The sequence below is a fragment of the Platichthys flesus genome, chromosome 16 (genome assembly GCF_949316205.1).
Source record: "Platichthys flesus chromosome 16, fPlaFle2.1, whole genome shotgun sequence".
NCBI classification, from domain to species: Eukaryota; Metazoa; Chordata; class Actinopteri; order Pleuronectiformes; family Pleuronectidae; genus Platichthys; species Platichthys flesus.
In genome coordinates this window covers 1,061,603-1,085,669 of record NC_084960.1, presented here as the reverse complement: position 1 = coordinate 1,085,669, position 24,067 = coordinate 1,061,603, and the positions used below count along the sequence as shown (strand labels likewise).

Sequence of the window (24,067 nt, the reverse complement as noted above, 5' to 3'; positions counted from 1 at the left end):
TACACAGAGATTCATATATTCACATCTTCATTCTGTTCAACAGCAGCACAACACACTGAAACAAAGATGGACGACGTGGCAGCTCACACAGAGAGACGCCTCAGCCTGTGTAGCCTGAGTCAGCAGCTCTGCCTCCTCCACGTCGGCAGCTGGGACATGGATGGAACGTCAAGGTTCATGTTCTCAAAGATGGTTTCTGACATTTAAGAATCTGATGATTGTTCCAGTAAGTTTGGAATCAATTAGTTATTTGATGCTTTACAAACAGTGGATGATTGTTAGGTGATTGGTCGAGTGTTTGTATCAGCGGGAGTTCGATTCCCCGGCTCCGTCCCTTCATTGCTATACTGCAAAGTCTCCAAAAGCAGGAGGGATGTGTCGTCCATCTTTATTTACAGTTCATGCCCCCCCCCCCCCCCCCCCCCTTCTATTAGCCTGGCTCTCAGCTGCACTTACTTTCTGTGATGTCTCTAAAAAGCCACTTCACACAACTGGCCCAGCACCGCACCACAGACACACACAGCCGGAGAGGAGCTGGTGAACATGGTGCAGCACTTAGCAGTCAGACCCCCCCCCCCACCCCCCCACCCCCCTCAGGAGTCGGTGGAGGTCAGACGCAGCTGAGAGAGGGAGGAGATTTCCAGAGTGCACCAGGCTGCACACGGATCCATGAGGAATGAATGAGACCAGACCAGAGGGAGGAGGAGACCTGTTCTTGTGCATCTGTGTTATTTTTATTGCAATAATACATCTGCATATTGACACATATTTACACACACCAACGAAACAAGAACTGTGGACGAGAAGCACTGAACACGTGACGTGAGAAAAAATACAAATTAACCATCAACCGTCAAAAAAACTGGATTCAGATGCACAAACACACACACACACACACACATGCAGCATTTAGTTCCTCACACATGCACACGAGTGGACACAAGCTCCGCCTCCCACAGGTAAGATGAGATAAGTACTGAAGGTTTTTGTTGAGTGGAAGTTAAAAGTGTTTTTTTATTGGTTTTGTCGTCTTTTTTAACACTGATGATTCCGCAGCTACACTCGGACTGAACTGTACACAACGCACACAGACAGACCCACTACCCAATAATCACTTTCACTATCACTGTCGAACATCTGTGGAGCAGCAGGGAAGAAGAATCATATACTGATAAAGCACCAAATAAACTGGAGACGTCATTTATATCGTTTTTAAGATATACCTTTTGTCTATATATACTATTTACACAACGTGGACATACTGTATAATTATAGAGGGAAACATTTACACATGGACGGCGTCTTTTTACAGCCACTACACTTTCACTAAAAGCCTCTGGTACAGTCGCATTGTTGACTTCAGGATTGAGATGTGTTTATACTGCTCTCGTGTGTGAGGAAACAACAACTACATCAGCTACACAAGAGATATGCAACAAATACATCAAACACTACAACTAAACACACAACTTGTCTTAATGTCCGATGCACAAAACAGAACTTTTTACAATCATCTATTGCAACTTCTTTACAGATGACAGGTTTATAACAGTATACGACTTCCAGTGGTTTGCTGTGTATGTTGTCAGCGTCGGATGATGAAGATGAGGAGGAGGAGGAAGGAGGGAGGAGGAGGAGGTGAGTCTGGCTGTGGGAACATGCTGAGATAAAGAGGACTGCTGTCTCTCATAGACTCGGAGTGTATTCAGATGGATCAGCGGGTGGATAGACAGTAGGAAGATCTCTTCTTCTCCTCCTCCTCTTCCTCGTTGTGTCCCATGGTTTGGCTTGTTGATGGAGAGATGCTCGTTTCACTCTTCTACTCGTAGAAGCTGCGTCCACTAGAAAGAGGACAACATGTGTTTCAGTATCGGGTGGACAGACGTACCAATTAAGAAAAAACTCCAGTGCATCTAACAACACCAGTAAAGAGCAGGATCTAACTCCCAGTGTCTGCTGGTGACGGTCACAGCTGAGGCTAGTTAGACAATTAACTCTCCCTGTTTTCAGAGGACAGAGACCCGTGGACAGAGCTGAGCCGGACAACCAGAGACAAACCTATCACTTGTTATCAGAGTTTTTAATTGAAACAACTCAACTCAAAGTGTGGAGCAGTGTGTGCAGGCGTCTCTGCAGCTCAGCTCTGTGTCTCTGTCCCTCTTGTGTCTCTGTCCAGTCGCAGCTCTGCTCCAGGTTTAAGTCTCAGAGTTAATAGAATTCATTGATTTTAGACGGAGGATAAATATCTGACTTGCTTTAGTCTGATTTTATCAGCTCAGTGATTCGATTGAAATGTAAACTGTTATTTTCGTGATAAATCTTTCCACTATAACAGAATTATAATGATCAGGTCAGATGCTCAAGTTCCAGCTTCATATAGGAACACGTCGTCTCCTGCAGGAGAACCAGTTTGGAGCAATGGGTGAATTTACCAGAAGCTGGTGAAAGAGACTTCTTAAACCTAAGGGCCAGTGCTGCAACTACATTCAGGCTATAAGAACTAAACTGTGCAACCAAACCAAATACACAGACAACATTAATACAAAGAATCATTACTATACAGCTGAAGGTGCTGGCATGGCAGTGACAAATGAAATGAAGTGATGATGGTGAATTTAGAGGCGGCTTTAAATCATAGAAGATACAAAACCACAAATTTAAATGTAAGAATCACTTGTAGTGAAATATTTAAATTAATAAAATACAAAAATGAATTTGACTTTTAAATTATAATAATGACACAAAACCCCTGGTTATTTGAAGCTGTTACTCCAATCACAATCCTACAGGGCAGGGAAACTTCTAATCTACTGACTGACTGAGAAGCTACACACTTTGTGCGTCTAGCGTCACACACACTGTGCGAGTTCAACAATCTTCTGAGTCGTGCTTCACAATTTAGAGTCGTACAGATTTCCAGTTTTGTCGAGCGTTAGTTGTGGTGCAGTGAACAGACGGATCAGATTCTTCCAACCTTCCTGAGATGTCAGACATGTCATCGGGTCTCGTGCAGCTGAGGCCGAGTCACGAGTCGATTCCCACACACTCAGCACATCTCTTCTCACTGTGTCGGCACAAAATGGCCAAAACCCAATAATGAGAAAGTAAATGAATGGCTGGAGGATGGTTCTCACAGCACCGGAGATAAAGATCCATTTACTTTATAGAAGCCGAATCCTGGTCGGCCTGAGTGTTGAGATGCCGACGCTCCAGAAATCTAATTTTAACATGGTCTTATGTTTCTCTGCTTATTTTGAACTACATCTGATTTATATTCTATGTAAAGCTGCATCTCTGATATGAAAGCTTCTGAATGAATAAAGTTTATTATTATAAAATGACACATATGGTCAAGGCAGCACGTTTCTCCCTCGTCAGCTTCATCAGACAATAAAGTTCTTCTGTGATGAGATGAGCTTTGTCTTCTCGTCTCGGAGGATCTCCTGGAGCAGTGTGAGGCTGAAGCACATGTCTGAGGTCGCACAGTGTGTGAGCAGCTTCACCCGTCGGGCCTGAGGCTCGGCGCTGTGTGGTGGAGCTTACCGGTGCACGGGGGGGGGATCGGACACGTTAAATTCTGATTTGATCGCCTTCATTCAACCTGGTGATGGTAAAATAAAGGTCAGAAGTTTAATGAGAAGAGTTCAGAGACTGAGAGTGGAAACACCCACTCTGTGGAAACACAAGAGCAGAGCCGGGGAAATCAATACGTTTTCTTCTGTGTCATTACTGAGCCTTGTTCCATTTACGATATACTGACATGTGAAGGTCTAAAAAAAGAAGCTGGCAGGATTAAACATAAAAGGGAAAATGATGAGTTAATGTCTTTCTAAAGCGATGCAGTGGAAGTGAAGGTGAATCTGAGTGGTTGTACTCACGCCCCCTCGTCTCGGAGCAGAGTAACGAACTTGTTCACTCTGTGATCCGGTTCCATCTAGAAGAGAAGCAGAAGAGAGGGAGGGATCGAACCGTTTGTCAAGTGCACAAACAAACAGACCCACAAAAGAGTGGATAAGGTGTCGACACGTCAGAACTCTCCCAGCAGAAGCTGTCTGGAGTCTACACTCGTTCTCCTCTGACGTCCAGTCACATGATCAAAACCAGCTTCATCAACCAGTCGCACTTCTCTTCTCAGACGTTAAACACACACACACACAAACACACACACACTGGATTCCTGCACATGCATCTGAGCTCAGATCTCCAGGGTTCTGTCGTACAGAATGTGCAGCTCCTGATTATCACACGAGAAGAAACCTGAGATCTGCTGCTCGAGTCGGTTTCAGCACCAACAGGGAAACGATGATCACACCGGACCCAACAGTAGAAATACAGTTTGATCTTAACGTCTGAGAATAAAGATAAACTGTTAATTCATGAAAATTGTTGAACTGTTAGTTGGGTTAGGCTTAACCATAGTATTTTATAGTATTTTATTGTTATTGTTTGTGACCTTTTCCCTTGTGTTGCTGTATGTATATATGCATATTTATTTCATTCTTATTTACTTATTTATTTTCTCAATGTATTAACTGTTCATTGTACCCTCTGCACCATTGCAAATGAGGATCTTATTCCTCAATGGGTTTTTTCTGAAGCTTAGATAAATAATCAATCAATCAATCAATCAATCAATCAATCAATCAATCAATCAAAAGTCCGGAGCAGTAAAATGATTCCACTCAGGACCTCGACAGCTTTCTGAGGGTTATTCAAGAACCTCTGAGCAAAGGGCCACGGACCTGCAGTGACATCTCGATGAGCACCAGGAGCTTCTTGATGCCGATCCACACGCGCTTCCCTTTGAGCTGCTGAGCGATGCTGGCTCGCTCTTTATCCGAGAAGCTCCCGAGCAGCTGCAGAAAGAAAACCACAGATCTGTTAGAGACGTTTAAAAATAAGACCCGACGTGAAGAGGAGGAAGAAAACAGCTTCTGAATCATCTGTCAGCCACTTCACATCGTCTGTGCAGCTTCGGTGAATATAGATTTACATTCATTACAGGTTTTCAAGGCTGTGTGTACGTGTGTGTGTGTGTGTGTACGTGTGTGTACGTGTGTGTGTGTACGTGTCTGTGTGTGTGTACGTGTGTGTATGTGTGTTCTCTTGAGAACGGTGGAAGGCTATATTTAATTTAATATCTCTTCTTGTCCTTGTGCACGACTGTGAGCATCTTTACCTTCCAACATTGTAATGCGCTTGTGTTGTGCCACATTGAGAGTTTGTGCACGTGAGCGTTCACACTTCACCTCGAGAGCGTCCACCAGCTGCTCCCCGGTGGAGATGTTCGGGATGTGGATCGTGGTGCTGAAGGCGTCCAGCATCTCCATCTCCTGCAGCACGTCCTTCCTGCTGGTGGTGCCGATGATGAGCAGTTTCCGACCCTGTGCACACGGGGAAGTCACCAGGTTGATTGTTGGTTCAGAGATGTAATGTGGGTAAATACAGCAAACACAACATCTACTCTTCTGGCTTCTGTTGATCTAATCTAAAAAGAGAAATTCTGAATGAGACAGAGATATGAAGGACGCAGGGGAGAAGTTCCCTCTATGAACACTTTGTGTGTTTGTTGATCAGCAGGAACAAAACACGACACATGTGGAAGGATGAGGTGAGAAGGAAAGAAGCTTTCAAATCCAGCTTCACGGCTCAGAGGAGTGAATCAGGTTTAGGTCCTTCCACAGGATTCGTACAGAGACACAACATGAAGACAGGACGCTGATGAACTCTGACCTTGGGTGGAGCTTTCTTCAGCAGCACCAGCAGAGCCTGGAGGACCAAGTTGGAGAATCGAGGACCGATGGGCACGTAGTCCAGAAGACGCTCGATATCGTCCACCACCACACAGCTGAGCTGGGACTTATACGCATCCTCAAAGATCTGAGACAGACAGAGGGACGGAGCGAGGGAGGGATGAGGACAGGGAGGAGGGACAGAGGGACGGAGCGATGGAGGGATGAGGAGAGGGAGGAGGGACAGAGGGACGGAGGTACGGAGGGAGGGAGGGGTGAGGAGGGACAGAGGGACGGAGCGATGGAGGGATGAGGAGGGACAGAGGGACAGAGCGAGGGAGGGATGAGGAGGGACAGAGGGACAGAGCGAGAGAGGGATGAGGACATGGAGGAGGGACAGAGCGATGGAGGGACGAGGACATGGAGGAGACCAGAGGGACAGAATCAAACAGATGAAGTCCATGTTTTCAGTGAGGACATGTGTGGACATGTGAGGACGTGTGATTACAACACAACCAGCTCTTACCTTCTTGATGGCCTGGCACTTGGAGATCTCCGAGTGGCCAATCATCTTGTCTGGAGAGCACATCTTGATGAAGGGGAACTGGGAGTCCTCCGCGATCTTCGCTGCCAGGGCCGTCTTTCCACTGTGGGGGGGGCCTGAGTGTCGAGAGCAGAGGAGGGGAACAGTTGATTGTGAGTGTGTGTTTGTGTAACGCCTGCGTCACACAGGTTGTGTGTCTGCAGAGCTGCTACATGAGGTCAGGACTGTACAGGAAGCTGTGAATCCTCTGCTCCTGCTCCTTTCACAATAAAAGCCTTGGATTACTGGATGCTCACCCTCCACTAACACAGCCACCAGTGGCGTGCGGTCACTGTTCTTGGTCTGCTGCACCAGCAGCTCCCCGTCACCCAGGACGTGAGAGACCGGGTCGCCCCACTTGATGATCCCGTTCATGATGTAGCTGGAGTAATCCTCCGTGTTGGTGCCGAACATCTGAGGAGACAGAACCACAGCATGAGGAGGCGTTCAGGGAGCCTGGGCCTGAATCCTGCAGTGAGCACATCAGCTGGTTCTTACTGGTTTGATGTCGTTGTTGAGGGATCCCAGGAAGTCGGCTCTGGTGACCTTCAGCTTCTCCGCTCGCTCCATGTCCACCTCCACCGTGGATGTGGCCTGAGGAGGAGCAATCACAGAATCTGCTTCAGAGCGAGTCCAGTTTTATAACAGTAAAATAACAGCAGCTCAGTTATATGTGGCAGCCGGGGAGAGATAGATAGAGGGATAGATAGATAGACAGAGGGATAGATAGATAGAGGGATGGATAGATAGATAGAGGGATAGATAGATAGACAGAGGGATTGATAGATAGAGGGATGGATAGATAGATAGAGGGATAGATAGATAGACAGAGGGATAGATAGATAGATAGATAGAGGGATGGATAGATAGATAGAGGGATAGATAGATAGACAGAGGGATAGATAGATAGAGGGATAGATAGATAGAGGGATAGATAGATAGAGGGATAGATAGATAGACAGAGGGATAGATAGATAGACAGAGGGATAGATAGATAGAGGGATGGATAGATAGATAGAGGGATAGATAGATAGACAGAGGGATAGATAGATAGAGGGATAGATAGATAGAGGGATAGATAGATAAATAGATAGATAGAGAGAGAGATGTGTCCATTTGTTAACATAACAATACCACAAATAACTTTAACTTTTTATTAGATAAGATAAGATCAGTTATGAGTTTATTAATCCTGAAGGAAACTCTGGTGCCAGCTCGCTCCGAGATTACAGAACAGAACAATATATAGTAGCAAGAATAAATAAAGAATTAGGTCTAAAATATAAGTGAAGTGAATATACAAATAAAAGTATAAGTGTAAACTGATTAATGAAGAACCAGGATCTATTAGTAGATGTCAATAGAAATGAGAATAAACTAAGTGAATTATCTGGTGGTGAGCATCTGAGTGAGGTGTATTGAAGGCGGGACCTTGATGTGCCGGTTCATGGCCGTGGACTGAGCCGCCCTGACCAGACCCTCCAGCTCGGCTCCGCTGTAGTTCTTGGTCTCGGCCGCCAGCTCCTTGATGTCCACGTCATTGGCCAGAAGGTTGAAGCCTCGCATCTTGTTGGTGTGAATGGTCAGGATCTGGACCCGGCCCTTCTCATCGGGAAGACCTGGAGGTCAGAGGAAGGGAGAGAGTGATGAGGAGGAGGAGGTATGAGGAGGAGGAGAGAGTGATGAGGAGGAGGAGGTATGAGGAGGAGAGAGTGAGGAGGAGGAGAGAGTGATGAGGAGGAGGAGGTATGAGGAGGAGAGAGTGAGGAGGAGGAGGGGGGAGGAAGAACCTCAGGAGAGAGATCTGCTGCCTGAAGAACAAGACAGAGTTTTATTTACTCACTGATTTCCATCTTGACCTCGAACCTGCCGGGCCTCATCAGAGCGTCATCGATCAGGTCGGGTCTGTTGGTCATACCTGGAAAGAGGAGGGGCGCGGGGGGGGGGGGGGGGGTATGGGTCAGACTCAGGAAATATTCCTCAATATATGAATTGTATTTTTACACAGATATCTGTGTGGGATTTGAACCGGGAACCTTCTGGTGTGCACAGGATGAACCTGCAGCTACGCACCAATGACCAGGATGTTGTTCAGCTGCTCCACGCCGTCGATCTTGGACAGCAGCTGGTTGACCACGGTGTCGTGCACGCCCGTGCTGCTGGCGCCCGTGCCTCTCTGCTTGCAGATGGCGTCCAGCTCGTCGAAGATGATGATGTGGAGGCCGCTGTTGGCTCCCAGCTGGAGGGGGGGGGGGGGGTTCAGAACTGTTAACTTCAGGTTCTGTTAGACGTACAGACACAGAGAGGTGCTGGGAGCGGCTCTCACCCTCTTCTGCTCGTCCTCTGCCTCCGCGAACAGTTTGCGGATGTTGGCCTCGGACTCGCCCACGTACTTGTTCAGGATCTCCGGCCCGTTCACGACCTTCGGCTCGCGGGCGTTCAGCATTTTGCCGATCTGCCGGGCCATCAGTGTCTTACCACAACCTGGAGGGCCGAACAGCATGATGCCCTTCACGTGCTTACACCCTGCAGAGGAGGAAGGGAGAGAGGGAGGGAGAGAGAGAGAGAGAGAGAGAGAAACGAAGGAGGAAATGTGAGTCGACCACAAAGAGATGGAAAGAGGAAAAGATGATTGAATCTTATGATCGCTCTGTGCTCAGAGCCAGAGAGAAATAAAAACTGGTTTAATAAAATGAATCATACAACAAATACTGTGTGTGTGTGTGTGTCTGTGTGTGTGTGTGTGTGTGTGTGTGTGTGTCTCTGTGTAACCCTGTGAAAACATGTTACACAAACTACCTGAAAGCTAAATTCTTCCAAATTAATATCTGATCCATTAAATCAATGAAATGTACTCACATATTCAGACAGATCATTTCCTAACTGGACAGAGAAACCGTGTTAAAATCATATAACGTGTGTTTCTCACCCATCTGCTCCACGATGTCCGGAGGGAAGACTCGGGAGGCGAAGGCTCTGCGGAAGATGTCGGAGAACTCCCGGTCCAGACCTCCGATTCCCATCTTCTCAAAGTTCCACTCGGGGTTGATGATCGTCTGTCGAGCCTCTTTGGTCTTTGCCTTTCCTGTGAGGACGAGAACAAGTTAGGTGGGAAATACAAAGTCATCATAATGGAAGGTTACAATTTATATATATATATATATATATATATATATATATATATATATATATATATATATATTCATGTTTCTCCCTCTCTCTCACTGAGATATAACTGTGATGTTGTTATACTGCCACCTTGTGGACAGTTACCTGCAGATGAATAAGGAGAAAGAGGAAACCTACCAACGAGTGTGAGGGAGGAACTCTCGGCCTTCTCAAACACCACCTGACTGTTTCCCACCATCAGGCCCACGTCGATCTGCCAGAGGAACATTTACACTGAGACTTCATTCAGCAACATGAGGCTGAGGTTATTAACACCATCAATGCACCAGAGTCAGATTAGATCTTTAATAATAATCATAACTTAACAGAGGTTACCAGGCCTTTTCTGTTAGAGCGCCCCCTCTCTGTGGAACAACCAAAACTCCTCATCCTCTTTTAAATTTCTCTTAAAGACATTTTTTATAGATGTGCTTTCTCCAAGAAATATGCTTCTATTAATATATAAATAAAGTTCATTATTATTATTTTGACACTGGGATATTTCCATGTTTTCACTTTAGCACGAAGATGAACAGATATGAATTGTTCCTCTAACGTGACCGTGTTGAATCACTAGAGAACATTAAACATCACCAGTGTGTGGTTCACTGTATAATATGATTTACCAATGTTTCCCATCTTAATGTGATTTATGATGAGGAACAGTTTCTATTCATTAGAGCTTCGTGATGGAGGGTTCATGTTCCTGCTCAGTGAAACCCTGAGGAACCGGAGTCAGTCCACAGGTTCAACCTGGAGCTGCTTCATCACAGCAGAAACCTGAGTGGTGCCGGTGAGGCCTCGTACCTTCTGCTTCTTCCCAGTGGCCGGCTCTCCTTTGAGGATGCTGGCGTCCATCGCCTCGATGTCCTTCACCATCAAACCGAACAGCTTGTCGCAGAAGCTGAACACGAGCTGAGACACAGAGGAGAGGACTTTAGAGATCAAGGAGGAGGCCGGACAGTCGTGTTCCTCCTGCTGTGAGCGACGGGATGTGAACCTGCTGCGTGACGGAGAACGCCTGGTTGTTGAACTGCTGCACGAACTCGGCGGCCATCTTGTCGGAGTCGTAGGGGGAGGAGTCGGTGCTCTTCTTCTGCAGGAAGTCGATCTCGATGGTCATGGAGCCGATGCACTGCCTCGACTTGTCGAAGTTGTAGTTGGAAACTGTCGGGACCCAAGATGGAGAAAAGAGTCGGTTACACAACGTGACCGACACAGAACAGAACGAGAGATTCAAACTGTCTATCTATCTATCTATTCTTTATCTATCTATCTGTTTATCTATATATCCATCCATCCATCTGTTTATCTATCTATCTGTTTATCTATATCTCCATCCATCCATCATCTATCTATCCATCTGTTTATCTATCCATCTGTTTATCTATCTATCTGTTTATCTATCTATCCATCCATCCATCATCTATCTATCCATCCATCTGTTTATCTATCTATCTGTTTATCTATTTATCTGTTTATCTATCTATCCCTCTGTCTATCTATCTATCTGTTTATCTATCTATCTGTTTATCTATCTATCCATCTGTTTATGTATCTATCTTTTTATCTATCTATCTGTTTATCTATCTATCCATCTGTTTATCTATCTATCTGTTTATCTATCCACCCATCCATCTATCTCTCTGTATATCTATTTATCTATCTATCCCTCTGTCTATCTATCTATCCGTTTATCTATCCACCCATCAATCTATCTCTTTATATATCTATTTATCTATCTATCCCTCTGTCTATCCATCCATCCATCTCTCTCTCTATCTATCTATTTATCTATATATCCATCCATCCATCCATCCATCTATCTCTCTGTCTATCCATCCATCTATCTCTCTCTCTCTCTATCTATCTATTTATCTATTTATCTATCTATCCATCTTTCTCTCTATCTATCTATCTATCCATCCATCCACCTATCTATCTCTCTAACCATCTATCTATCTCTGTATCAATCTATCCATCCATCAATATATCTATATACCTGTATACCCATCCATCCGTCTATCTATCTATCCATCCTTCTATCTATCTATCTATCTATCTATCCCCGGCTGCCCCATATAACTGTGCTGCTGTTATTTTACTGATATAAAATCTATAACTTTCAAGCAGTAAATCTTATGAATAAACAGTGATGATCAGAATGTGACAGGTCCCATGAGCAGTGAACCCTCAGAGGACTTTACCTTCCACCTCCTGACCGATGGAGAGTCCGGCCCATTTCCTCTGGAGAGAGAAAGGAAAGGATCATTAGTAGAGACTGAGCATAGAGAGCCAGTGTGTGTGTGTGTGTGTGTGTGTGTGTGTACCTGTGGCAGGCTGAAGGCGATGCTTCCAGGTGCCACAGTGTGATGGGTCTTGACTGTAAAAGCAAACTTGTGGTTGGGCGTCGTCTTCACGGTCACGTGTCTGAGGACAGAGGACAGAGGACAGAGGACACAACGTCTTTTATTATGTCTTCTTTGTGTTGGTGAGACACTGAGGAGGAGATTCTGTGTAATGTGACAACACTCACTCATCTTAAATTATGATGTGTTCTTTTCTGATCTGACCCTTTTATATATTTCATCTATTCTCCTCCTCTGCTTTCTTCTTTTATTAATAAACAGAATTATTCCGTCGATTGAAAAACTGATTTGAGTTTATTTAATGAATTCCTTTTTAACTGGTCTCTGGTGGTGAGTTCTGCACACCAGTGTGATTAGAGACGACCCAGTTAAACAGACCAGTTCAGAGCCATTACAGCTCTCTTCTGATTGGTTAACGGCCGATGGTTACTAGGAAACCAGCCTCCAGACGTCTGTAACGAGGAGACTTTATGTTTTCAGTTCTTCAGAATCATAAAATCGATGCAGAGGATGATTTGATTTGATAACGTGGGTGTTTGAACAGAGAGCAGCTGATTCAACGTGTGTGGTGACAAACCCAAAGATGACAAGGTGATAAAAACGCTGACTCACTGTCCCGACTGCAGATCCTTCTCGCTCACCACGGCACAGTTAGTCAGCGACAGCTCGTCCGTCGGGCATCGCGCCGCTTGCATGGTCTGTGAAGAAGAGGAGGAGGAGGAGGAGGAAGAGGAGACAATGAAAATTATCAATTCCAGTTCTACGTGTGTTTTAGTTTGAATTTACTGCAAAATATGAATCCTGAGTTTGTGTCAAATAACAAGTTCTGATATTTTACTGTTTTCAGTAAAATATTTTACTGTTTTCAGTGAAATATCAGTTGAACATCAGAGTTATTAAATTATGATGCATCCTAAATCAATTTCTACATTATTTGTTGATTGTTTCTGAAGTGAAAACATTCCGGATGTTGACAGAGGAGCAGAAACCTGGACGCCATGATTTCTAATCTGCACCAGAGCGTATGATGTCTCATCTTTCAGGCTCTCCCTCTGTTTTGAGCTCAAACAGGTTAAATGACCTTTTCACAGTAAAGTGCGTCCGGCAGACAGACTCGTGAATTATTCAACAGGAAGTCCTCTCTTCCTCTGACGCTCCACCTCGATGGAAGAAGCCTCCACACAACCAGCTTCTCAGGGAAGCAAAGATGCAAAGATTCAACCACCCCCCACACTGAGCACTCACACTCATCAGGATTCACAGTCGGCTGAAGGTTGTGACGGCTCCGTGGCTCAGATGGTTTCAACTCATTCACCCCCCCCCCCCCCCCGTGGAGTTTATATATGATGAATTACATCACACTCAACATGTGTTTCCTGTTTGATTTGTGTGAAGCTTCTACAAACACTGAGGGGACTTTACGTTAAAGGGCCGAGTCTCAGATTGAATTTGAGAAGGTTTACATCAATATATTCCATAAACACTAGAGTCTGAGGTTCGGGTGTCTCACAGGTGAGTCATCGATCCACTGGGTTTCTATGAGTCCTGGAAATTCACCTGCAAAGGTCTCAGATATAATCAAACAGTTTTCTGTTGGAATGAATGTCAGGAGCTGGAGGAATGAAAATCATTTTCTTCTTGAAGAACACAAGATGGAGACGGTTGAAATTGCTTCCAGCAGAAAATAAATAAAGGAGGTGTGGTTATTTGTGAACTGGCGCCCTAGAGGACTCTGGGTAACCTAGATAGAGAGTCAACATGGTTTATTAAAAACCCAAAAGCAAAGATATTTAAATATCTGAGCCGTGTCTGGTCAGAAGAATCCCTCACATCCCTCACAGACACATTCATAGCTCCGCCCCCTGACCCGTGTTCCGGCCTCGCACTAAGATTTTAATCCTGCTAACGAGCAGACAGACAAACGGACACGTGACCGGCTGCAGGTGAAGAGAGAGAATTCACTGCACTCGACCGGTTTGGGGGATTTTCTAAGAACCTGTCAGAACTCTAAGTGAAATAAATCACACAGAGGACGTTTGAGGAGGTTCTAACTTGTGGTGACTTCAAACTGGTCCCGTCATCCATTGAAAACTGATTTTATTTGACGCTGATGTTGTTTTCTGACCGAGCACGAAGGACGAAGACAGTGACGGATCAGAAAAAGGAGAAATAAAGAAATGTGTAACTGTCCAACTGTACAAGTTAGAACAGGATTGAACTGAACAGGGTCAGAAACACGTGAAGTTGATTCTCCATGTTGTGTTCTACTCTGACAGCTGCTTGTTTCCTTCTGCTCTGGAGTCATGTGACAGGAGCCTGACGAATCAGAGAAGGCTATAAGAGCCAGAGGTCGTGAGCGTCATCGTTTACAAACGTCTCAGTCGAGTTCTCCGACTCAAACCTGAGCAGCAGCGTCTCTGAACTGTCTCAGTGTCTCTGTCCCTCTGCAGCAGAGACGATGTGTTCTTAAGTGAACGCCACGTGAGGCTAACGACCTGAATCCAAACATCCGGCTCCTCGTGGAACCAGGAGTGTGAAGCGTTCTGTGCAGGTTGTAGTGCAGCAGGCGAGTCGATATCTAAGCAGCTAACACCACTTTGTCATTGCAGCTCAGACGCTGGGTTGCAATGGTGCGAGACATTCTATGTGCACACGTCTCCGGGCAGAGATCCGTCCTGCAGCACGGAGACAGGAAGCAGCGTCCACACTACAGCAGCAAATACAGTCCACATGATGAGGAAGGTGGCAGCTAGAACGAGAGTGCATCCATACATACCTTGAAAAATATGACGACCTTGTGGCCGCCAGCGCAGGCAAGCAGAGAGGGAGGACAGAAGACATGGATTGAGACAGAGGGGGGGCGAAGAGGAGCGGTGGCTGCAGACGGGTGCGTTCAGGCTGCAGGTTGGGATGGTGCATGCGGGCCAGAGCTGGGGGGGGGGCACTTTGACTGGATTCAAAACCAATTTCAATTTCAATTTTCATGTTTAAACATTTTTTCCAGTTTAAGTTTCTCCCCAAATCTGGTGGTGGATTGATGAGCCATGTTCAGATCGTCATGCCAAACACACAGTGTCACGTTTATCATCGTCCCCACATGAGAGACAGACAGAGGGACAAGTGTCTTACTGTGGGGAGACACATGGGTTCAGATGCTTGTTCAGAGATAAAAAGGGGAAATGATCATACTGGGAACTTTGACTGGGATGTGCCAGTACGTGGTTTCACCGATTATTCATTCAGTAACACTTTTTTGGTGGAGAACACTGGGACGTTATTAGCACCAGTACAGGTTACTGGTTTGTGTCTCTGGACCGGAGCCGGTTGCATTAGCTCAAACTGTCGAAACATCACAGGCTAGAAGAAATAAACAAATAAACAACTTTCTATTTATCATCATCTTCTGCATAACTTATATATAAATCCTTGTGTATTGAGAAGGTTTGGGACTGAAACACAGATTCTATAAAAGTAGGTAACGGAACCATTGACTCATAAGAAGAAGAATAACATGAGCAGTGGGTGACTCTGCAGAAACAGAAGCAGCACAACCAAGTCTCTCTCTCCCTGCCCCCCCCCCCCCCCCCACCTCTTACTCCAGGCCCCTCTTTAAATTATTCATCCCGTTGAATCCAGGCAGACGTTTGTAATCGATGTGCAATGAAGCCGCAGCAGAATCTGAGGGTTTGAGATCCAGGGACTGACGGGGGGGGGGGGGGGGGGGGTCGCTCACAGAGGAGTAGCTCACAGCTCAGTTCTGGTTTCACAAACTGAAGCGTCACAACGACTACACAACGACGACACAGCAGTCACTAGAAACACGACTCAGCGACTTTAAGAGGTCGAGGTCGAGAGAGTCTGAGCTGATTCTTACTTTATAGATCTGCCCTCCAGCAGCAAAATAATCCCCGTCCCATTACAGGATTCATCAGATGTGTCTCAGGGTTTGGAGCCAGTCACGTGTCTGAGCAGCAATCAAGTGGTATTTATTTTACCCAGCCATAACATCAGATTTATTGATTTATCTGATATCAATATATTATCAAGTGGTTGCAGCCTCTAACAGAGAGGACTACATCTTCTGACTCAACACACACACAAACACACACACTGTTGTCATCACTGCTGGTGTCGCACATCAATCAAGTTTCTAACAGCGGCTGCAAAGTGCTCAGATTTGATCTCAGCACATTATATGAAAATCATTTATCTTCCCACAGGAGACTCGTCTGAGCTCTTTCTGTTTTTTGTGCTCGTAGAAAATCTGAAAATCAAATTTGCCCTGCCCCTCTGTGTGTGTTTGTGTGTGTGGGTGTGTGTGTGTGTGAGAAGCAGTGTGTTAGGATTCAACCCTAACACACATTGCCTCTCACTGCACATTATCAAATTAATAAGAGGCATAAAAGAGCCGACTCACTTTCTCATTTCCATAAATCACACTAAGTAAAGTCTTGGCGACGTCGTGCTTTTAATTTTCCACGGGCTCCTTCTCTCTGTGAGATTCACTCTGATGTGACCGAGCTTCAGTCTCTCAGCAGCACTTACTCATACATTGTATAATTAGTATTTGATTTATATTTATTTTCAACATTTGAGTTGCTGCTGCCTGTCCCCTGTCCCTCCAGGGAACTTGGTTCCTACCTGCCTTTGTTTCACGTGGGACAGGTTTGAGTGTAGCGGGGCGGACTAGATGAGACAGCCTGAAGTTAAGTGACACTGAAAAGGGGCGGAGCTTCTATTATTGTTATTATAGACTTATTAATTGGCTCAAATCTGCCGCATACATGTATGATTAAAAAACACATGACAAGAGATGAGAAGAGTTTCTGCAGAGTAACTAAATTAAATAAATGACCACATTATAAATAAATGCAAATCTTTACTAAAAGCTTTAACAGAGAGGTTTTAAGAAATGTATTAATCAAATCTGAACATTAACCACGACCTTATTCTTATTAATAATTCATTGAATCATTATAGTTGTTGTGGTTTCGATTCAGGTCACATTATCTGAGCTGATAACAGAACAGACACTGTGAACGCTGCTGCTTCACAGACACTGCGTAGGTGTGTACCTCTCTGTTTGTGTACGTGTTTGTGTGTGTGTGTGTGTTTGTGTGTGTGTCGGCTGCCCCCACCAGAGAGGGAGGGAGGTTCTCTAAAAATAGCAACAGCTCAGAGCTCAGAGAGGGAGGCCCCGCATTGAGACAGCCTCGGATTAACCATTACTATCTCTCACACAAACACAAACAGACACACACACACACACACACACACACACAGATTGCATGTACAGAAGCCACACACACACACATCAGGTTTTCATCTGCATCTTGTCGACGCTGCTGCAGATATTTTTTTGAATGGAGGTTTTTACCCTAATTAAAAAATCTATAAAAAAGCCTGTCGGGCCTGTAGGGGGCGATGAAGCCTCCATCAACAATCTGTCAGATACCAGAGAAGAACACGGGGGTCGGAGTGACACTGTGTGAGGCAGACGTCTGTGGACATCCACATTGGGCTGAGGGATTACAGAAGAGAATTACTGAGGCTTAAACTGGAAATAAAATCATCTGATATTCGGGTGGTGCACCCTGGCAATCCTGCAGCTACACCATCGTGCTGCAATCTACACTATGTGTGTGTGTGTGTGTTGGGGGGGGGGGGGGGGGGGGTCGAAGGGAAGCAGGGGAGGAAGAGGAGCAAATAGAGAAGGAGGCGGGGCAGAGATGCTGGTGTTGATGTCGCACATAAAACAGGTTGTGGGTCAACGCTGGTGCAGTGGATTGATCAGGAAGAAGATAGAGCTGCAAGGGTGTGTGTGTCTGTGTGTGTGTGTGTGTGTGTGTGTGTGTGTGTGTGTGTGTGTGTGTGTGTGTGTGTGTGTGCATGTGTGCGTGTCTGATTAAACACAGAGTGGAGCAGGGGGAAGCTGCTGAGGAACCGACGGCTGCACTGCAGGGAAATCAAACGGCGAAGCACCGGCTCCACTTCATTAGGACGGAGAGAGAGATGAGAGTTTCCATCTTTTATCACCTCATCACTTCTTCCATCACAGGAGAAGCCTCTCTCTCTCTCTCTCTCTCTCTCTCTCTCGCTTTCTCTCTCTCTCTCTCTCTCTCTCTCTCTCCCCCCCCCCCCCCCCCCTCTCAGATTTCCATTGTGAGCTGCGACACAGAGCTGGTGAACTGTCAGAGGTTAAATTGAGTTGGACGATTCAGCTTCTGTCTGCAACACCTCAAATGAAACACCGACACTGTCTTTAATCTGGATCAATTCACTCAAGCAGGGATTCCTTCACAGCAGAAGGTTCCAGGTTTGAATCCCGTTACGACCCACAGACTAGAGTTAAGTTAATTGAGCCGGTTCCCTCACAGATCAGTACATCTGCTCAGGTTTTGAGTAATTTGGACTAAACCAAGTTGTTCCTGAATATTTGTGACGTCTGCCTCAGGTTCTAATCCTGGCTTCATGAGGACCATTGAGACAAAGGGTCTTTGGTTCTGTCCTCCTCCTCCTCTTCCTCCTCCCTGACCTTCAACCCACTCTCTGCTACCAGGAGGAGGAGGAGCAGCACTGATGTCTGTGTTTAAATCCCTCCCTGAATCCTGAGGTCACTTGAACACTTGACCTCAGAGCTGCTGATCGATACTGATCAACTGCTCACATCATCTGAATCCCACAGGAGCTAATAAATGAAGGAGGTCGGCTGTGAGATATATTTATTAAATATATCTGAACAGCGTTTTTTAAAAACTAAAACTATCTCTGTCCATACAAGCGTTTATCAGCTGGTTGGGGTCATGTGATCGGAGCCTGACGAATCAGCATCAGTGAGAGAAGACAGCAACCTTGTCTTATGATATATCCATCAGAACCAACATCTGGAACCTCTGGGTATTACTGTAACCACTGACATGTCAATTAAGATTTGACAATTAGCCAAAGAGCTTTAACTAAGGCGTCTCGCCCTGTTCCCTGCCTCCTCCTCCTCCTCCTCCTCCTCCTCCTCCTCCTCCTCCTCCTCATCACTCCCTCCTCCTCCTCCCTCCTCCTCCTCCTCCTGTTAACAGATGATTAATAACATTAATACCGTGGCTGGTTACACAACACTGATGTTGAGTTTCTGGATATGTCTCTTTTTCCTTTGTCCTGATTCTCTCTGACAAGCTACTGCAACAGCACATGGTCAGCTGAGGGTGAAGGTTGTGTGTGTGTGTGTGTGTGTGTGTGTGTGTGTGTGTGTGTGGACAACATGCCAGTGGACACAGTTGACTCATCTCCACAGCTCTGTAAGTCACAAACAGACGTCTCCATCCATTGGTCACTGAGACGTGTCGACTGAACCAATGAGAAACGCTCGGCTGCTCTTATTGCACCGTCAGCTCTTCAGTTAATTAACAGTGTTGAGTAGATCTATTTATGACCCCCCCCCCCCCCCCCTTTAGCTGTTTGGTTGAGTACTAACATTTCAAAATAATTCCTCTGGCGTTTATTTAACCTCGCTTGCTGCTGCTATAACTTCTTTGATAAACAGTAAGCCCCGCCTCCGACCACCGCTCGGCTCTAACCTCTTGATTTGCTTCGGACCCGCCCACACACACCCTGCAGGGGGGGGGTAAAACAACTGCAGAGCCCAGGATTCAGTCAGCAGCTGAATCTACAGGGCGCTCACCTGCGCACACAAAAGATCTGTAAAAATCTGAACACTGGTGACTTGTCCAGGGAGTCGAACTCACAACCCTCAGTAAGCTAACCCTGATAATGATCTAAAAGAACCATTTTTCTAGATGGATCTTTTCCAGATAACGACGCAGCCTCAGTGATTCCTCAGACGTGTTCAGGATGAAAACCCTTTTCACCAGATTCTCACAGACGTCACCGGGAAACGAGATTTGTTTCTTTTGTACTCGTTGGTGAGACATGGAGGACCCGTTGTTAGAAACCTCTCAGAGAACAGAAACGGGTTGTCTGGCAACGTGACTCCAGTTCAGAGCTTTGAAGCCATTTTATAATATATTCATGGAGTGAGAAGCTCCTTCTCCTCAGTCCAGCTTCTGGGGATCGAACTATTAGAAATGATCCATCACGACTGTGCAGCCGTTTGGAAACGTTTCAATTAATGAGTCACTCGAAAGAGGTGAATCCAATTCCTCGTGTTGAACCTGACCTATGAGAGCCGAGCTCCTTCAGGCGTGGAGCCACATCAACACCTCAGCCAGTGGTCACATGTTCAGACCCAGCAGCAGTTTGACTGGGTTCTGCAGCACAAACCAGTCAGTGCCCAGATTCATCTCGTTGTGTTTGTGATCTCTAAAGTGAAAAGCACCATTAGCGCTGGTAGAGTGCACGTGACAGTGCACGTGATGCTTCTAATGTTACGTTGATACAAGAGGAAAAAATCTATAAACGAGGCTCTTTGGATAAAAGCAGCTAATCACACGTGTCCTCTAGTGCACGTCTCCACATCTGACTTCTTCTGAAGTGCAGACTCATGATGAGGTGATGGAGGACCACACCACACAAAGATCCACTCTCACAGAGGTGAACAGGACTCATCACTCTGGTCGGTTTCACCTTGTTCCAGGTTTTGATTTGTCCTGAAACCAGCAGGTGGTGGTTTCCTCCCTCAGCCTCCGGTGCTGGCTCGTGAAAGTGCTGCAGCATGACGGGGCAGAAAGTCACAGAATGCAAGTTGTCAAACTGGTGAACCCCCCCCCCCCCCCTCCTCCTGTGGTCACTACAGGACGGGGCCTGATGGAGATGCACCCTGTTTCCAGATAAATGCTGCAGCTGCATGGAAACAGCAACCGTCGCATGTTTGTTCCATTTCCAACTCAACCTGCTGCGTCTGAGATGCTTCAACACAACAAACCTACACCGCAACATGGTTCTGGCTCAGATTCGGTCTACACACACCCCACCATGTGCACTGATGGCACCTGGGCAGTCTGCACAAAGCTATACAGCAAGTCAACCACCTGAATAAGCTTTGTGCTCTTTAGGCCCACTTCACCACAGACGGTCCGTCCAGGTCCACGTGTTCGGTTTTAGGATATTTGGGCCACGTTTGCTTTTTAACTAGTGGGATCCAGATCATTCTGTCTGGGCCACACGGAGGCCACTGGTGCTGCATCACCGCCTGAGGTGAACCACATCTGTATCCACATCTGTACCATCTCCTGTCTCTAGCTAGCAGACCTCACAGAGACCAATAGAATAATGAAATGGCTCCATCAGGTGAATCCTGACTGAACCCAGGCTCTGGAGCACCAGGGACTAGGACCAGGACCAGGACCAGGGACCAGGGATCTCCGGGAAGCAGCTCTGCAGTGAGGCTGACACCGGCCCCCCCTCATCCCTGGTGCGCACAGGTCGCTCACACGCACACACACGCACTCATCCACCAGGCGGCTGCTCTCCTGCGCAACCCGCTTACACGACGCCACTAAGCCTTCGGGTTGGAGCTGAAGCAGAACACGTCACTCAATGAGACCGCTGCACCTCGACGAGGGCAGGTGCCGTGGGTTCGAACCCCTCTGGTGCTTCCACACCGAAGCGTCCACCCGTTATTTCCCGAGCACGGCGCGTGAAGGCTCGTCGCCGGCCGCTTTTCACGCAGCGCGTCGTCTCAAGGACAAGGAGCCGGGGTTCAGCTCCTGAGAGGCGGCTGGATGCGGCTGCGGGGCCCGGGCGGGTGACTGCAGCCTGATGGGATTCGAACCCCCGGAAAGCACAGGTGTGATGCTGCAGCTTCACGAGGACCCACCGCATCGTCCCGGACTCACGGTGACATTCACACCGGGAGATGGAACCGGAGGCTCGACCGACATTTTGCGCCCTGGATGTTTGATCCGAGCCGCTCGTCGCTGGGGGGTTTAAACCCGTGACGCACATATATGTGTGTGTGTGTGTGTGTTTATAAAGTGTATAAAGATGTGCATCTTACCCGGGTCGTCATCTTCACGGCTGTAGTGAATCAGGGCTGTAGCTCGGGTCGGTGGTCTCAGGGCGATGGGGACAGGGAACTGATGAGCCAGGCAGCAGAAGGGATTTATAGGCAGCAGAGCGCTTCGCTCTGATTGGCTGAGCGAGGCGGAAGCGTGCCGACGGTGGAAGGCTCGTGCGTGAGGATGGGTCGCATCACTCCTCCTCACGTGGAGGATGGTACAGAGGTGGGAATACATGTGGCGTGCGTGAGGGGCTGACACGCACACTGGTGACTGTGTGTGTGCGTGTGTGTGTGCATGTGCGTGTGCGTGCACGCTGGATCCTAAAGAGTCAAATCAGCAAACACAACTCAAAACCAACCTGAGCTGACAAACACCACAAATACACACCAACCAACATTAACACACATTCAACCAGAACACCTCACAGTCCCATGAGCCGGTGCACCCCCCCCCCCCCCCCCCCCACCGTCCAACCGTCCAGTCACTTTTGTTTACGTTATTTAAAAAAAAAATGAAGGTTAATATAAATAAAAAATCACAATAACACAACACTACAACAGCATGGTTTTGTTCAGACACGTCTTGTTCTGATTTGTTCTAAATAATCGAAGATTAAAAACACAAATCTTCTTCTCTGTGTTTTTGTTCCTCCTTTTTTTTCTGTAATGATCAATAACGTATCTTTTCATCCCATGTATGATCAATTTATGTTACTGAACATTTGTTTATTCTTATTTTGTCTGTATGTCACTGATGATATATCTATTTTATGATTCTAAAAACGGTTTTATTCATCTTTTTAAAACGTAGGAAATTAATAAATTATATACATTTTGTTTATATTGTTTTGTGTGTTCAGAGTCGAGGACAGCGCCCCCTCCTGTACAGACCAGGTCCCTTCATGTGGGAGGGGGCGGGGCTGCACCATTGATGAAATCCTGCTGTAACATTGAACATGAGATTAAACTGCAGCAGCTCCCCCTGGTGGCTGAGAGAGGAGCACATTCAGCACCACGGTCAGCAACAGTGTTCGGCCCTGATTGTCTGTCTCCTGTCACACGGAGACTCTGGTCCAACTGGGACTCGAACCAGCAACCTTCTCAATCTGTATAAAACCACGAGGAAAGAAAACGAGGACGACCGTGCTTGTAAAGGTTTTTATATAAAGTACCTGTAACAGTTGATCAAATGATTCTTATGTCTCACATACATATTCATACATCCACATGGTGACTCAGCCTCGGGGCTCGGGGTCACCAGGGTCACCAGAGGTCACCAGAGGCCTCGACGTTTGTTCCATGAAGATTCTCGTTTGCACAATTCACAAATGAAAAGGAAGAAAAAACTGCAATAACTTTGTCATCATTACCATAAACGTCATATGTTACACGATCATTTTTTTGTCTTGTACGCGTTGCAAGATAAAATATGGCACATCGTAATGAGTCGGTCGGGGGGGGAGAGGATGTGGAGGAGGGGGCGTGGTCAATCCAGACCCCCGCCCGCCTCCTCGAGGAGGATCTGAGCAGGTTCACATGTCGGGACGCTCGCTCATCAGAGAAAATTCACCAGAACTCGTCTCGTCTGTCGTCCACGTGACACTGAAGAGTCAATATATAACACTCTTAATGGATGTGTGTGTGTGTGTGTGTGGGGGGGGGTGCTTGCAGCTGTCGTTAGAAGGAGGATAACATCTCCACAGTTTGCAGGAGGTTGTCATCAGATCTGGACCTGCACCTTCAGCTCGCTCCCTTCAGGGCTCAGGGAACATTCATCAATTTGTGGGGGTTTGTGGTTACAATAAAAAAAAGGCCCTGTTCACCAGTGGAGAAGATCCTGGACTCTATCAGAGGTTCTAGTCTCGATCACAGCTCTGACCTGATGTTTGTTGAACTTGAGGAATCGAGGTTCTTAGTGAATCATGATCTGAATAATTCAGGATCAACTGGACTCGGCTGCAGCTTCGGTCCTTCAGCAGGAACCAGGTGTTTTTAAACCGGATGCAAACCGAGGAGACGTCATCAGGAACCAGTTCAACCATCACATTGAACAAATATCAGGTTCAATATCTATCTACAGCTCCTCCACTCTCCCACTGACGGCTGACAAACATCTGGCCACAGAGGAGAAGCTTGTGTTTCTGTCTCAGCCTGAAATCAAGGAGCCATTGTTAAAAAGGGAAATCTGTCAAACAGGAGCAGTGACTAAAGGAGCTGAGATTCACCACAAGAACCAACAGGTCACAGATCTGGATGTCAACAG

At 46.5% G+C, this 24,067-nt stretch overlaps 1 protein-coding gene across 2 annotated transcripts; it reads right to left on the bottom strand.

Annotated features, from left to right (window-relative positions):
• Positions 1-702: 702 nt before the first annotated feature.
• On the bottom strand, positions 703-22,098 carry LOC133971416 (vesicle-fusing ATPase). Of its 2 annotated transcripts, XM_062408752.1 has the most exons (21): positions 21,802-22,098; positions 12,465-12,550; positions 11,814-11,913; positions 11,691-11,730; positions 10,484-10,650; positions 10,291-10,398; positions 9,622-9,697; positions 9,245-9,400; positions 8,642-8,841; positions 8,389-8,554; positions 8,159-8,233; positions 7,747-7,934; positions 6,814-6,909; positions 6,573-6,729; positions 6,259-6,392; positions 5,734-5,880; positions 5,250-5,384; positions 4,743-4,856; positions 3,879-3,934; positions 3,544-3,601; positions 703-1,841 (listed from the first exon to the last, which is right to left on the bottom strand). In XM_062408752.1, exons 1-20 carry the CDS (start codon positions 21,811-21,813, stop codon positions 3,571-3,573), a joined length of 2,244 nt encoding a protein of 747 aa, XP_062264736.1. In that variant the 5' UTR covers positions 21,814-22,098; the 3' UTR covers positions 703-1,841; positions 3,544-3,570. The 2 variants fall into 2 exon arrangements, with proteins under 2 accessions (XP_062264736.1, XP_062264737.1); XM_062408753.1 differs by lacking the exon at positions 3,544-3,601 and having other exon boundaries at positions 704-1,841; positions 21,802-22,096.
• Between the last annotated feature and the right edge of the window lie 1,969 nt (positions 22,099-24,067).